We start from the raw sequence: 17,427 nt of genomic DNA on the forward strand, positions 1-17,427 counted from the left end.
GAAACTTAGTTTCGGTTTAGTTCGTAAACTTAAAAACTTTCTCATATTTTTTTCTTCACTTATTTCCCCATTGCTATCTCCCTGAAATAGTGGTATCGGTGGTATTCACTAAAGTTCATGCCATTAAATAATATAACCGGTATTTGGAAAATAATAATATATAACTTATTATTATATATATTATAACTTACTTTATTGTTCATCTAATAGATAAGATAGGAATTTCCATGTGAGACCAGGCCCCAGGGACTGGTGAGACGCTCCTTCCTATGAATACTTTGTAATTATTTTCCTATTTCAAAAATATAGAATCATGTTGCCTGTTTTGGAATTTTTTTGTATACTATTTATTTATGTTGTTTTATATTAAATTATTATATATTGTATGGTATATAAAATATTATTAAAATAAAACACGCTTGTTTTGTTTTTTACTTCACGCTTCATTGACTCGCAGACGAATTTAAAAACCTGGTCACACAACAAAAGCTGCCTCCTCGGCAGCAGCGGAAGAAAGTTGAAAAGGTAAGAAGATTTTCTTAAGTAAACATAACTGAAAACAATCAATTTTTAACTTTATTAGTACATCTATAGCCTACCTCAATACATATAGGTTTGGAACCAGCTTTCTTGTGTAATAATTACGTAATTAAGTGTTTTTTTTACATTCCTTTACTCGATGTGTTGTAGGCCCAGTCTAGTGAGTGGTGGCATCATGGAAGGTCATTCTCCTCCTCCACACTCGAACTCCACAACGCCAGTGAATTTAGTTTTATTTTCGATATAGATTTGTAGGCCTACTAATTCTAAAGAGATTGCTGTATAACTTATATTTATGTTTTTAAATAAAGAAAAGAGTCACTGTCACTGAGTGTTATTAACTTATTATTTACTATAAGTATAATATAGCATTGACGTTTTTTTAATGAGATTGAAATGCTATAGCCACATGCAGCTGCTCAAACGGTTTGAGATGAACCGGAGTTTAATGACCTGGCCCATAAAAAGCCCATCATTAAGCTATGTTTGTTGTTTGAGAAAACATACGTCCAATGCTCAACAGGCATTTTGTGTTTTTGGCTATTTTGGTCATCAAATTATTAGTACAGTATTGTGTTACTGTTGGTTTATAATATATATGCCCATAAATAAATAATAAGGCAATAATATTTTCTTAACCTACCAGTTAATAAAATATCATTGAATTAAATTGAAGAGACAACAAAAACAACATTTGGTATGTCCATGTAAATGAACTGAAGTTGATTTGTTTTCTGATTCTTTAAGTATGTTTAAACGTCGTGTACATTGCTAGCTATGTTTCCCGTTAACTTGTGGGTGCTGGTTTTTTTTTAGTATATTTTTTTATATAACATCACCTGTAAAGTGGGAAACATTGTTCTTTGAATAAATAAAAAAAAATTAAAAAACTTGTACGATCGTGAATTTCTATAGTATTTATCTGCATTTCTGTACATCCATATTGGACCAAATTTACGTAGTGTAAACACAGTAAGTAACCTTAATTATGTTATTATTTTTACTGGATTATTTTTCATAATTATTGCATACTGTAATTTGAAAAATGATCTGGGATGGAATGAATCTGTGTAAGATGAATATCAGATACAATATTATATTACATAATTATTTATTTAGAAAAATGAGATGTCAAATTGATTTTGAAACTTGACCTAAGATGGCAATACTGTAAAACTATATTATACAGTCCCTGTACTGTTAAAAGAATAAGTTAAATTCCATAAAGATGAGTGGCAAATATGCAGCAGGTATGCTGTAGACTGTAAAACAGATAAACTATTGTGTTGGTTATCTATCTTGAGAAAAGGATGTCAAGTTCTTCATTTGACCTGAGAAACAGATAGAAAATAAATACAGACAGACAAACGGGTCATCTTAGTGCGTTTCTATTTAATGAAGCTAAAATACTAGAGAAAAATAGTCAACTGGCAATTTGTAAGAGTTAAACCTCTTGGTCTTAAAGATTTAATTGCTATTAAATTATTCCATACTAAATCCTGCTACTTTCTTAATATTTACTCAGGTATTTATTATCAAACATTCTGTAGATGAACTTCTGAACTGGTAAATCTCTAAATACCCTGCCAGACCTACTTCCATGTAAAGAACATCAACAACCGAATATTTTGCCTCCAGCAATTTACCTAGGTTAAATAGTCACTTTTTAACCAAGTTTGAATGCTGGTACTTATTTCTTTATTGCAAATTAATAACATATTTTAAAGCTCTGTCTACACTAGCAAACTTTTTGTGGAAAAAAAAGTGATGTGTCCATATATGGACATGATCACTAACATATTTGGGCACATCACACTTTTTTAGTTATAGTGTAGACAGAGCATGAAACTTTTGATGTTTTAGAATTATCTCTCTTGGTCTTGTGATGGATTCAAAATGATGAAATATCATGTGACCAACTTAATTAAATTCAACAAAATTACTGCAAAAAATACATTTTTACTATATTGATTTTAATTTAGTGCTAAAATAAACAGTGTGCATGATTGCCCAAAAAAGCTAAACAAGTAAGCAAAATGTTACTGCAGTAAACTCAAGTAGAACATTTAACATTTTCATGGTCATGGTATCTTACGACAAAAGTTAATCTGTGTGATAAAATACCGTAATTCATTGCCAAATTGCCTGTAAAAACTGGTTAAAGAGTAAACAAAATGTATTACTGCAGTGAAATAATTTTTTACTAGATACTCTAACTGTACCATACAGTACATTCCCTTTTTGTAGTAGCCATTTTATCTCAAATGATTGATATTTTCATAAATTATATAATATTTATTGTTTATATAATTTGTATGATTGTTGTTAATTCAATTTTCAAATGTAAAAACAATTGAAAGCAGCAAAGTAATATCCTTTTTAATTGTTTCTATTATTTTTATATTCAAACTTTTACAAATCGTACCGATTTGTCTTTTATATTCTTAATTTAATTAATTCTTTAAAAAGTTTCTGGAGAAATAAGATTGATATCGTATACATGCAACTACACCTTTATATAATCTTTAATCACAAAATCAACAAATTATATAGTTATTCTGAATCTTTCAAAAACAACAAATTTAAATTGGTGTCATCAATTCTTATTTTGTTGTTCAGTCATATTAATCCTTAATTTTGTAGTTACAACGAATAAACATCAATTGTTCAAATCTTGCTTCACTTAAATTACACGTTTCTGGGCTAAAGACTTTTCCATCGTTGCTGTAGATCCTCTTGGTTGATTGCGAGGATGCAGGAATTGAAAGATACTGCAAGGCAATTTGAGCAACTACAGGATACCTCTGGTGGTTTGACTGCCAGTAGTCGAGTGGACTTACATCTTCTGGTTCACATGGTTGGTTAAGATATTCAGATACCTCCGTGGATGAGGAATCCCATGGTTGGTTAGATGGCAGAGATCGAGATGTCATGAAAGAAAACATGCCACTACGTTTATTTTCAACTGGTTGATCTTGTGCAGTTGGTCTTGACCAGATGAGTTCTGCTTTACGCATTAATAAGTTCTTTACTCCTTCTACTTCATCGTCCTTACACCAGTCTAACTTGAATCGTGGATCTACGGTTGCCGCTAGTTTGAAATCATCCATTTGTTCATATTGGGAAATATGTTTTTCTATAGATGACTCTAATGTTTCCACAATCTCGCTCTTGTAAACTTCCTTCTGCTTGGCAACAGCTTGTCTAAGACTTCGAACACAGGCAATAACAAGGCTAGATGTAACATCTTGCTCTCCGTCAATCCGATCCATAACTTCTTCAAATGGTTTCAAAATCTCACATAGTTCGATAATCAGTTTGATCTCGTATTCAACAAGTTTAAACGTTTCTTCAAACTCTGCTAAAGTCTCTTCAGGAATTGTTTTTATAGGTCTAAGCATCTTAAGCTGGTTGTTCCATGATGTTCCATCTTGTGGGCTGGATTCTAAGCCTTCTGTTGAGCCTAACAGCATCAATCCCTTGACCAACACCTGTTGCATGTCACTTTCTTGCAGACTATCAGAAACTACAAGTTGCAAAGCATGAGTAAAACAAGGGCTATGACGCAATGGAAGGTAGCGATACTCGTCTGTTATTGATACAGCCACCGCATGTTTAGTGCCATCTTCATCAGCATCAACTGCCACAGTGTCATCTGGTAGAATGCTAAAATCCTTTGAAATATTATCAGTAATTATATTACAAACCTTATCTGCAATGTCGTAAGCTGTGATTGTTTCGTTGTACATCTGAAGGACGAGATCATCATTGGGTCGATCTTTCAACCGCTGGCATCCTAAAAGGACAGAGTGCTGTGTAAAGTCTAAAATGTAATTTGCTATTATTCCAATAAAGAAGTGCTGATTTGTGCTGGACCACACATCCAAAGAGAGACAGATATTTGGAACTTTCTGTATTTGAGATTTAACTTTGCTCTCGATGGTAGCACGTTGATGTGGTATTTCTATCGTACTCAGATAGTTTCTGCTAGGCATGTTAAACTGAGGCTGGGCTACTTGCAACAGCTCACGTAAACTATCACTATCAACGATAGATAGAGGTAGAAGATCAGTGGCTATAAACTTAACCAGTTGGTCATTCAGTTGGATCTGGTTAGGATCACAATGCCTCCACTTGATTTGTCCAGGTTCGATCATGAATTTGTTCATAACTTTTTGATCATTATTTGAAACTTGTGAATCGGCTATCTGCAGAATTTCAGGATGTCTTCTCTGAAAATAATACAAACATTTATTTTAAACTACTGTCAACACTTTCATTACTGGACACTCTTGGACTGACCCAAAGGGTTTTTACCGAATCGATAGTGTACTGTAATTGAAAACAATTCGCAACCTTTTGGACCTGACAAAATGTCTGGTTTTGGCCAAGTTTAATTCTGATTTTTTTTGTGTTCGACAATTTCCAGTGACACGAATGAAGGGCGCTCTATTCAGGGGAAGGTAAAACTTAAAATTTAAAGGACCAAGTACCACTGGACTGTTCCAAATTTTACAAACCAAGAAATTTTTTTTGAGCGTTCCTGTTTAGTTCTACAGTATTCTGCTAGTGTACATGTGTACTCACTTACCTGTAGATGCCTTCTAAAGTTTGATGTAGCCTTTGTTGATCCAGACACTGAAATACCACAGTGCATACAAGTTGCTCTGCAATTTCCCAATGTTTTGCTGACACTGGGGTCTGTAAAATGGTTGTAAACGGATGCTCTAATGCGTGGCATTATTACACCACAGTCACAAAACCATGTAAGAAAAGGTAGATCAGAATGATCTGAAATCTACTAAAAACTACTACACTACAACAAGTTTGTGATATTTACACTGATAAACACTGAAAACAAATGAATTTTCCTAAGCTCTCTGATGTTTTTCTAGGCCTGAAACTGTAGATATGAAACAACACCAACACAACAACAGCAGCTGTAATTCCAATTCTAGCATTAAATTGGAATTCGTAATTCCAATTCCTGATTGGTTGACTGGTAATTTAACAATTCAATTCTTGGCTTGTTGTGTGAGGAAAGTCATGCTTGAGCGATTCTAATTGTAACCTGTTATATTATGCCCAGACGTATTCATTTGGATCCATTGCTATAGCCTATTAATCAAAACCATACATTTTCATTCAACAGTAGTTTGATCTAATTTATCATTTTCTAGAAAAAAAAATGATGAAAATAAAATGTAATTCATCACTGATTATTTATTTTGCATATATCTTGGCTTTTAAACATACAGTATTATAAGGTTTAGGCGTATAAAAATTACATAAATCATGTTTGAGGCAAAAATGTTTCATTTAATATAAAAAAAATTATACGGTAGAATCTCAATAAAAGGGGCACATTGGGACCCAAAAAAGTGTCCCTTTAATCGGAGTGTCCCAATAATAGAGGTGACCATAGTACAAACCCTAATATATTCTATTTTGTGTACATATAGCACCAATGTTCTTTGAGTTATTTCTCCCAGTCTCATCCAAAAAAAAAAGAAACTTGACCCAATTTTTGTTCAAAATATGACCATTTGTCAATGTGTTAATTGTTAATTTTATATGTTTATTAATTCTGTTAATTATTATTTTATTCTTTCTTTAAATATCTGTTCATATCATATTATGATACTGTACATCATTATTATTATCCTGTAATCTGTCTTTTTGTCTACATTGTAATTTTATCACAAAACTTGTAAAAAAATCTTAATTGAGGAAATAATATTACTCGTAGAGGCATATTAATTGTAAAATCACTTATCTGTTAATAAGCCTGACTAATTATCATGTTTATTGACACTTGGATAGTTTCTAGTCTCTGTGGTGATAATATTTCCGAGCAGTCAGTGTGTGTACAGGATACTTGTATTATTTATCAACCAATCGGTTAAGAGCCTCTCTCTTGATCCAGTTTCTATTGAAACATTTTGTTCCATCATAAAATAGTTAGACAAACTTTTGGATTAACAGTTTTGTTGAAGATGTATATTGGATTTTAAAAGATCTTGTTTTCTGGTTATTATTTGTGATTGGAAGTTTTTGTCATCCCTTCCCTCAAAATTGTTTTTTCATTTACGTAGTACGATGAACTATTATCCTTGACCAGTCATGCCTTATTTTGTGAATCATTGTGGAAAACACAACATGTAACAGATTGTTCAGTTATCTTTTACGGTTCCAGCACGCTACAGTGTCCGCAGCTTACTGGTTCAGATTTTCAGATTGTCATTTCGATAGAATGCAACGACTTGAACACTGTCCAAGTCGAGTTTCACTTTGCTTAACAGTATTTTATCACGTGAAAACATTATTTTATCGTGTACCGGCATGCACATTTCGATATAATGGAACGAAGGGGTAAGGACGAACAAAACTCGCAGGACGATAAGGAATCTAAGAAAGGCCGCAAACGCTGGTCGTTGATACCTAAACTTGGAAGATCAAAATCATTTAGGAAAGAGAGCAATAAAAATGGCAGTGCCAAGACAGAAATCGACCTTGCTGGTCTTCGACGAGGGATGTCTGAGCACAGAGGAAGAAGTAAAAACAAACAGAAGCAGATTATGTCGATTAGTAGTCCAACGGTGGAACTTCCAACTATAGATATTACCGAAGAAAATTCAATATATTCATCCGTTGATAGAAAACCTGACGTGCAACTGGCAGCATTGGAATTATTCAGTAAGTTTACAATTCCATCCTCAATTACAAGCCCACCTTTGGTGCACAATAAGCCTATCCTCCTCTGATTAGGAAAACTTTGTATAAAAATGTGATTTATACAATTCTACTTTGTACTTGAAATTAGGAAATTAAGACAAATTTGATTTGGTTTACATTTTGCATGACACTTCTTACATAAACTAGATGTTATCCGTCAAATGGATGACCTCTTTGTGACCTGATTTTGATGTCAGGGGAAAGAAAAAAATGGCGCAGCTTAAATGGTGCTAGTCATGCATTTTAGGATAACAAATTTCGAGTTAGTGCAAATATAAAAATATTATTTTAATATATAATATCAAATAAGTTTGATATAATATAAAAAAAAATCCCAAAAAATGTGAGGCAAGAAATAATGATTCTATATTTCGAACATTATTTGTTCATCTTATATTTCATACAGTTTTTATTTAAATTATATCGGTTTTATGACCTAATTTGAGGCTTTGTGAGTAGAGCGCCTTTTATTGACAAGCTTGAAATTGATATCAAGCATGATTATAAAACACTTAGCATTCTTAATTTAATTCTAAGTACTTTGCGTGACCTTTATCAAATATATGAGTAATCATGTCAGTTACTATAAGGGTTCATTTTCAATATTAAATTAATATTATTATTAAACAAATTTTAACAAAAGTGTCTGGTTTTCTAGAAAAGTTTGATTTTCACAATTTAAATCTTGTGTGTAATATTTATGCACCATATAAACATTATTCCAGTGCAGTTACTGCAGTACAGTATTCCACTGCAGTTACTGCAGTACAGTAAATACATTTTGTTTGCTATAAGTTTATGCTATTATTTTGCAAGCTTTTTATGGGCAATTATACACTCGGTTTATTGTAGCGACTGTCTCATAAACTTGTACATTTGAAACTAACATCATACATTAATTGCAGTAAAAATATAGTTACTGCAGTAATTGCATGCTTATTTTCTAGTTTGGTCTTGTATTATTATATTTAATGTTTTCTCTTTCTTTTCATTTACATTATACTGTTTTATAAATTTGTACTGTTCTTGGAAAGCAATAAATATTACTTACTTACTTTGCAATAATGTAGTTTTGAGATCCTTAATGACTAAATAAGGTTACAATTTAAATTGAGTACAGCATTGCACTAATTAAACTAATACTAAAAATCATCTTTACCAATTTATAGACAAATTAGCATGAAGCAATATTAAATTTATCCTTGCAGTTCAGATTGCTAAAACTTAAATATCTAGTACGTATAGGCAAACTTTGTTGTTTATTGACTCGACTGATTATAGTGTTTTAGTATCAATATTGGATTTAAGAATACAACAGCAGAGTGCAACATTAGTAAACGGTAAACTTCAATTTATGTTGGTATATTAACTTTGTTTGATTTTCATTATTAAAGAAAGTAAAAGAAACTAAAATGTTGAATACAAGTTTGTTAATCATGTTTCTACTGGTGTATGAGTCATGCAGCATTTCAGACTCATTTTGTTTATAAAAAGTGATATGCCTTGAGTCACTTGTGTATTGAGGAAGTCACGCTACTTTTCCAAACAGTGCACACAGATTCAACTGTCCAGAGAATTTTTACGTTGACAGTCAAAATTATTTAAAATAAAATGAAAAATTAATTTATGGATGAATCAGAATTTTCTAATTTTGTTTTGCAAAATGTTCTCATTTTTTTTGCAAAATTTGATCATTGTTAATGTAAGTTTTGTTGTTTTACCCAAAATGGATGGGAAGGTTGTAATGAAGCTCAGGGATTTTGGGTTGTAACCAAGATTAACATTTTCACAAGACAAGAACTGAAAGTCTGGGGCTTCGTAAACTCCCTTCAAGGTCGTACAGGTTAAGTGACGTCTGCTGTGTTTCTTAAAAATGACATGGCTTTCTCCTCCCCAACAAACAATATTACAAAAATTTGTAAATGTTAAAAAAATTCTGGTTGCAGCAGTGTTTCTTTTCATGCTTTGTATTTAACGTATTTAAGCTCTTGTAAACTGGAATACTACTACACCTTTATTTTTTATTATTTGTTTTAACCTTTTGACCTCCTTCCACATGTTTTTTTTTGTACATTTTTATGGAATTATAAATAATTTTTATATCTTATCCATCTGAAATATTTTGTTATAAATGTGTGGCAGGTAAAACAATATTTACAAAAATAACATCTTAAGCTCTGTCTACACTATCAAACTTTATGTGACAAAAAAATGTGATGTGCCCATATAGGGATGTGATGATGTCATATCACTACCATATTTGGGCACATCAAACTTTTTTGTCACATAAAGTTTGATAGTGTAGACTTAAGGCTCTTTCTACACTATCAAAAAAGTGTGATGTGCTGAAATATGGTAGTTATATGACATTATTGTCCATACTGTATATCACATTTTTGTCACATAAAGTTTGATAGTGTAGACAGAGCTTTATATTTGTTAAATCATGCTATACAGATGTGATTCGTAATTATTTCATAAATTGTTTTTGTTAATCAGATCATTGCATATTATACATAAACATTACACATTGCACTAAATACATATTATATGTATTATATACACAAGTTAATATTATTAAAAAATATAACAAGAAGGCATCCAACCAATCACAATTGAGAATACATGAGTACCTTATCATCTATTAGATAATAATGTCAAAGGTTAAGAAGATGGGAGCCCTTAGGAATCAAAACCATGGGAATCTGTTATTCAGAGGTGCAAACATCACCCTAACAACAGTAAGCTGAATTGGCCTATACATCTCAAAGTGAACGGCATTGGACATGAGTATTTTGAATTGTTCTTGCCTATTGTGAAGATTCTAGGTAAATATAGACACTGTACAAGAATGCAGACAACACATTTCAAATTTGTTCAGCTCTTCAATACCAGGAATAAACGTATGATTCGTCAGTTTCTTGTTTTAACAACATTTTATATTTCTTTACGTCTTCAATACCTGGAATAAATTATATCTGTGAGTTTCTTGTTTTATTTTTTATTTGACAACACATTTTTTATTTGTTCAACTGTTCAATACCAGGAATAAACACATGATCCATCAGTTTCTTGTTTTAACACAATTTTAGATTTTTTTACGTCTTCAATACCAGGAATAAATTATATGTCTGTAAGTTTCTTGTTTTATTTATAATTTGACAACACATTTTTTATTTGTTCAACTGTTCAATACCAGGAATAAAACCATGATCCGTCAGTTTCTTGTTTTAACACAATTTTAGATTTCTTTACGTCTTCAATACCGTGAATAAATTATATATCTGTGAGTTTTTTGTTTTATTTCTAATTTGACAACACATTTCAAATTTGTTCAAACTCTTCAATATCATGTATTTAATATTACATTTCAATGTTGGTTCCTGAATATATTAAAAACATTTATGTTTTTTATTCATTTGGTCTTAAAATCGTTCAATTAAAGGCTGTTTTTATGAAATTATTAGCCTATTAATGACCGAGTTATTCGGGGATGTCCCCAGAATTTTATAGACACAGGTTATTACATTGCTATTTATATGCTCATTAGTCTGGATTTAGCTTTCACAATGATCATGTCATGATCAAAGGTGGTATATTATTAGTACAGTAAGTATATTACACATGTTAAACAAATGTTATCAGATTTTATATAAATATTGTATGAATGCTCTACTGTGCACTCACCTATAAACAACAATTCCTTTGTTGGTTCTTTGTGAAAATCTTTTATTATCGAAAAATAAAGCAATATAAATTTTATTTTACTGGTCCATTTTTTAATGAAGCATGAAATACAAATACACTAACAATTTTCAAGACTTTTCAAAAAGTGGATGGGGCAAAAATAACACTTTAAAATGTTGCTTAAAACTAGAAACATGTCGTCCTCCATCCAGACTATAGGCTTCCAGTTGATTTTGTTAATAAAAAATTAAATTAATTTTTAAAAATAAATTGCGGTTTTATCAGGTGAATATATTTGTTTGTATCTAATTTTTGGTCAAAGTGAATAACTATATGTCATTCTAATGGTCTATTTAACAACAAAAAAATGTTTAAATTATTTGTTTAGGAGGCAAATATATTTTATTTTTTATAAATGATTTAAAAAATCCTTTCAAAGCGTAGTGTAGAATTATCAATAGATTAACAGGCCATCATAGAGAACCTACAAAGTACTAAATATGCCCGAGGCATTGTTTAACAATTAGTAGTCTAATGTGTCACGTTTATCAAACAATGGTAAATAAAATAGTCTTATTATGGTAATTAGCCGAAGATGTAGTAAAGGAGAACTTTTTGAGGTCCAAGGACATTAAGTACAATGGTAATAAAAAAACTGTGCTACCACAAATAAGATTATTAGGGTATATTAAAATTAAATCTTGCTGTGATATGGTATAAAGATTACTTTGACCATAATGCAGTAGAAGAACCCCCATTAAGGGGACATATTCAACGGCAAAAAAATGTCCCCTTAATAGGAGTGTCCTCTGAATAGGGGTTGGTAGTAGACTTGTTAAAACATATATTTCCCCTTGACAGTTATATGAAAAATGTCCATTTAATAGGGATTTCCTCTGAATAGTGGTTTGTCGTAGTGTTAAAAAATATATTTCCCTTGATAATTACATGAAAAAGTGTTCCCTTCATAGAAGTGTCCACCGAATAGGGAATGGCCGAAGTGTTAAAACGTATATTTCCTGTCGGTCATTACAATAGTAAAGTGTCCCCTTATTAGGGATGTCCACTTATTAGGGATGTCCACTTAGTAGGAGTGTCCCAAAGGAGTGGTTCTACTGTATTAAATATTCGGCCATGGTCTAATGGTATGGCACTCTCTTAGCAAGAGGTTGCTGGTTCGAGTCAAAGTAAGAATATTATTGTTATTCATCATATACCATAAAACAACTTTATTAACATATCTCTTCCCCATCATCAATTATCATATTCAGTAAATTGATTAAAAAAATTGTGTTAAGGTGAGGTCAAACCGAGGGCGCTAAAAATTGCTTCAAAGAAACCATTTTAAAAATGTATTTTGACGATCAAGACCAGAATTTAAGATCGGTTCTTTTTTGTGTTTTTTTAAGGACCTATTTCTCTTGGCAAGAAAGTGCCCTTTTTTCAAAATATGGTTTTAAAACTGTTTATTTTCTTGCTCAATTGAAACTGTCCATATAATACTTTACATCAACAAAATCACTATTTACTTGATTGATAGATTGTTTGATTGATTAGTTATTGACAGTTTAATGATTGATTGAACAGTAAATTTGATCATAGGTCATCATCAGCTCTGTTTTGATTGGTTGATTGATTGACTGCTCTATTGGTTAATTGATTGACTTTTGATGATGTCATAAAGATTAGATTGGTTAATTGTATTGTTCTTGATGATGACAAATTCATGTTGAAATATTGAAACATCATAATTTATGATGGTATGTGTATTTCATTACACTGGAGTAACAAACAAGTACCGTTCCCGGGTAAACACCCCCTCCCTCCTTCTTTTGAAAGATTTGCACATTGAACCTCCAGTTTGAAGTCTACTACCAAAACTATGAGAGAGAGAACATTGAACCTGTGTCGATTTTATGGCTTTGGTTTACAGTGGCCCTCCCACTCTACCACTTCACTCAGGTTCCGGTTGTTCATGTATATAGTGTATGCCAATCAACTACTTTATGTTTAATACTGGTAAATAACTTGATTGTTTAATCAATGTCTTTATTGTTTAATTAATTGCTTTACTGTTTGTTTAATTGTTCCCATTGTCTCAAGAACAGCTGCGTAATTGTTTCCCTTTGAAGATAAAGTTAGGGAATTAGCCGATCCGACTTTGAACTTGAAACATTTTAATTGTCTCTTGAGGTGTGATTTCATTGTGAACTTTACTTGATAAATCCTATCTGATTTCCTGTTCTATTGTATCAGTTATTGATATAGTATTCGAGTTGACGGGCTTGCGTAAGCTTTAGACATGTACACAATTGCGTTAATGACCGTACGAGTACATGTGCAATTCATGTTAATGGTGTATGCTTTGGACATGACGATCAAAGTCCTTATTTGTAGTTATCTATCGCAGACAGATAATGCTTCTGATATTTCATTAAGGACGATTAAGGACAGTAGGCGATTGTTATTTAGTAAGTAAACGTGAATTGTAAAGTACGCAGTGTATTGATTGATAGCAGTTACAATTTCGAGGAGAACCATTCAGAATACGTTTGAAATTAATACTATCAATTAGTGAAAATATAGCAGGAGGTAAGTTTAAAATGATTTATAAACGGTAAATACTAAAAGTCTTTTAAATTTCAGTGAAAAATGTAAAAGTTTGGAAGAAACGTAACTCACTCAATTGTTGTTTTAGAGGACCAACATGGAGCGTAGGAAACCGTTGTCGCATCATGGGATATTGTTGGATTATGATTATGATTATGATTTCATATTCAATATTGTGAAGAAATGAATCGTACAATATTTAAGAATAGGAAAGAAAATATGCATGATTTTCTAGTAAAGATATTGTGTTATGATATTCATGAGTTAAAATATTCTATTTCACAATGATATTAAAACACAAACAATTGTAGTGGGTTACGCCATTTTATATGGGAATAACACTCCTTAAACACTTGGATTGTGAACTCTTTCCAAACAGGATTTCTATTGTTGTGATGTCATACATCCCAATGTTGTTAATAATACTACCAGTAATTCCAATGGGAATAACACTCCCTTTTCCCGTTGTATTTAAACGCTTTCCTAAAAGGATTTCAAATTGTTTACTGTGATGTCATTGATCCCAGTGTTGTTTAATAACACTACCAGTAATTCCATTTGGAATAACATTGTTTCTTTCTTAACAGGATTTTTATTGGCTGAAAAATTTAATCGTGATATCATTCCAAGTTAATCCTCATCCCGTGTATTATTTATATTATATTGATATATTTATGTTATTTGACTCCACAACAATTAGAAGTTACTCCGTACAGCAATACAAGATCATAAAGCTACAAAGTACCATCAGTGGGATTTCCCTATCGTACTACTGTGTGGAATACAGCTGTTTACACTGTGGTTTATTCAATGCTTGACAGTACTCAACAGTTAACATATTAGGATTATTTTCTAAGACGGTAATAAACGTTTTTTTTTACATACGCAGATGATATGATGAGTCAAGGAGTTGGAGTTGATATTTGGTTGAAAACGTTGCAACTCGAGCAATATGTCGACAACTTTAAGCCGCACACAACGGTTGATGTGAGTTAAATTTACTATTTATTTCCTTAGTTAAAATGATCTATTTAAAAAAAAACGATTTTAACTTTTAATTTACCGATTTTATATATTATTCTAAATATTTAGTTTGTATGTTTTGTATGTATTTATTGAGGGCCCTTTAATGATCAGTTTCTTCACTGGAATTTGATAGGCCACCCTCATTAAAGATGGTATTAGATGAATAAAAAAATAAATCGGCCTGGGAGTGTAGATTGTCTACATATTAGCTTTCAGCCGTAAGTGTTAACAATGAATGTCTAAAACATTTTTTGCTTTGTATACAATGTTTAGGAAAACATGAGCAATTTAATATAATTTTATTTGGAAATTTTACAGAAAAATATAATTAAATCAGCAAGCAAGTTTGTGTAATTTTTATTTAAAGAATATCTGAAAACATTGTTTTTTGGTTGTATGGTTCCTCTCCCCTAAATGTGACCAAATTTCTTGATCAAAAGAATAGTCTTATTATTGAGGCAATACGGTACATTATTCACAATTATTGACACTCCTCTTTGCTGTAATCATAGAGATATTATACTTCACTGTAACTTAAATCTCTATGTTTGATATTAAATATACTATTGATTGACCCTTGACCCTGAGGGTTATAACACCAGAGTGCACAATTCTTCCAGTCTGCCACCTTCTGTTATACTCTCTTACCTTCTTATTGTTAATCAAGTCATTGAATACTTAAATATCAACAAAACAGACGAAAAGCAAAGTTAAACTACCTGTGTTATACGGTAGACTTAGTACTGTTATGACAACAATAACAGGTAGGTGAGTTAATAACACTTGATAACCATCAGTTGACTTTTATCATGTTGCAATATGGAGAACTGGACATTTTATTAGACGCAATAATCAGTTGTTCAAGTTGAACATTTCAAATTTACCACCTGCAGGTTGAGATCAATAGAAATCACAGATAGAGGTATTTATTATATTAGATAGAATATTCCGCAGTGCTTGTTGAACATTTCCTATCTTAGAAGTTTCCCAAATTCCTCTTGGAAATTACGAAAGAAAAACGGCATCACAGTGAATGGAATAATTTATGGTGCCAGTTAAACATCGCCAAATTCCTCTTGGAAATTACGGAAGAAAAACAACATCACAGTGATTGGAACAATTGACGGTGCCAATTGAACATTTCCAAATGCCTCTTATGGATACCAAACATCTCATGGAATAATTAACATTCCCACTTAGAAGTTACGGATTGAAATCGGCATTTAACAGTTAATAGAATAATTGACAGTGCCAGTTGAACATTCCCAATTTCCACACATGGACATTACCAATGGAGAATATCAATAATTAACATTAATACTGGTATTGCAAGATATTTTTAAAATGTATAAATAAATTCATAGTTTACTATATCTTAACCAATACAGTACAAGTTTGTCAAGTTTTTATCTAATTATTATTGGACACAATACAAGCACTGTACCAGTTCAAAATTCCTAGCTCCCACATGGAAATTACTCAATAGATACATAATTGGTCGGGTTAAGATTCCCAGTGGGTACTTCTGAAACTGGCATTCCACCCACTTACCAATAGTTGTTGTCTATATAATGACTGATTCTGTGGTTTTTTAAACAGATCAACTTTGCTACAGAATACTGTGTACTACTGTATATTGTAGTGTGCAATTGATTCGGAATTAAACATTCCTTGATGAATATTCAGATTTTGAACTTTTTCCTGGAAAAACACTTGGATTGTAAACTCTTTCCTAGATTTTAATTGTAACTGTGATGTCATAGATTCCTATGATGTTTTTTATCATTTATTTGATTGGAATAACACTCGGATTTTAAATTTGTTCGTGGATTTTTATTTACTGTGATATAAATCCAAACATTGTATTGATATTGAAATCACTGATTAGAAATAACACTCCCTTTTCTCCTCTCATATTAATAATATTCTATCTATGATTTTTATTGGTTAAGGAATTCAACCGTGATATCATTCCAAGTTTAATCCTCATCCCGATGCTGGTCATATTCCAGTAATTCATTCTAGGATCATTTCTCAAGGTTTTCCGTGTTTGATAAAGGATTTACTAATCAGTTATGATTCATAGCTAAAGTATAACATTTTACAATGAATAATTTCATTTTTTGGATTTCATTTTAATTTTTAAATCGGACAAACAATCATCAGTGGTATGTACTTTAAAATCATCTATGTTAGTTTTCATTGTCTTTGTTGTTAATTATATATATATATATATATATATATTATTGTTATTATTATAGTAAAGTATCAACTATCATAAAGCATGTTACTATTTTTAGATACAATTTATTATTTGTATTTAAACAAAATGTTAGATCACTGTATTGTGTACATATAAATACAGTAGAACCTCTATTAATAAGAGGACACTTTAGGGAACCAACAAAGTTTCCCATTATTAGAGGTGTTTCAAGTATATCCCCCTATTAAGTGACACTTTCCAAATTCCAAATCACACTTTTTCAACACTACTGTCTACCTACAGTGTTCTTAGAACATCCCTATTTTGAGGAGATAACTTTGTTGGGTCCCGAAGATGTCATCTTAAAGCATTCTAATCGTTTTGATTATTGAGATTGTTCTAACAAATTATTTTTACATTGTATTATGATTATGACTATAACCAATATCTTCTTTTTTTTCCTTTTTTTAAAATTATTAGTACAGTAATAAGAATAATTATACCTCATTCTTGCTGTCTTAATTCTAAAGTTTCATATGAATATATTTTATGTAATTTATTTATATTATTAAAATCATCAATATAGTTTTTTTACATATAAATATTATAAATGTTAATTTATTTTT

General features: G+C 31.2%; 3 protein-coding genes across 3 annotated transcripts in view; 2 read left to right on the forward strand and 1 right to left on the reverse strand.

The window, feature by feature from the left end:
- The first annotated feature begins 487 nt into the window (after positions 1-487).
- The window catches only part of LOC144837278 (breast cancer anti-estrogen resistance protein 3 homolog), a 28,834-nt gene continuing 11,894 nt past the window's right edge, over positions 488-17,427 (forward strand). The window contains exons 1-2 of the mRNA XM_078692327.1: positions 488-525; positions 14,462-14,559. Coding sequence (XP_078548453.1) covers positions 14,467-14,559 — 93 coding nt within the window. The 5' untranslated portion in view covers positions 488-525; positions 14,462-14,466. The remainder of the gene's footprint in view (positions 526-14,461; positions 14,560-17,427) is intronic.
- On the reverse strand, positions 3,150-5,445 carry LOC144837694 (zinc finger BED domain-containing protein 4-like). The gene is made up of 2 exons (XM_078692911.1): positions 5,132-5,445; positions 3,150-4,772 (listed from the first exon to the last, which is right to left on the reverse strand). Exons 1-2 carry the CDS (start codon positions 5,279-5,281, stop codon positions 3,165-3,167), a joined length of 1,758 nt encoding a protein of 585 aa, XP_078549037.1. The 5' UTR covers positions 5,282-5,445; the 3' UTR covers positions 3,150-3,164.
- Positions 6,838-10,109, forward strand: LOC144838715 (uncharacterized). The gene is made up of 2 exons (XM_078694171.1): positions 6,838-7,236; positions 9,924-10,109. Exons 1-2 carry the CDS (start codon positions 6,900-6,902, stop codon positions 9,941-9,943), a joined length of 357 nt encoding a protein of 118 aa, XP_078550297.1. The 5' UTR covers positions 6,838-6,899; the 3' UTR covers positions 9,944-10,109.

Source organism: Antedon bifida, chromosome 3 (assembly GCF_963402885.1).
Source record: "Antedon bifida chromosome 3, ecAntBifi1.1, whole genome shotgun sequence".
Lineage (NCBI taxonomy): Eukaryota > Metazoa > Echinodermata > Crinoidea > Comatulida > Antedonidae > Antedon > Antedon bifida.

Excerpts from the sequence above, each read along its gene's own strand:
- LOC144837694 (XM_078692911.1), bottom strand. The coding sequence starts at position 5,281 with ATGCCACGCATTAGAGCATCCGTTTACAACCATTTTACAGACCCCAGT. Across the intron at positions 4,773-5,131 it reads ACTTTAGAAGGCATCTACAG|AGAAGACATCCTGAAATTCT; the intron begins GTAAGTGAGTAC and ends TATTATTTTCAG.
- LOC144838715 (XM_078694171.1), top strand. The coding sequence starts at position 6,900 with ATGGAACGAAGGGGTAAGGACGAACAAAACTCGCAGGACGATAAGGAA. Across the intron at positions 7,237-9,923 it reads GGCAGCATTGGAATTATTCA|ATAATAATGTCAAAGGTTAA; the intron begins GTAAGTTTACAA and ends ATCATCTATTAG.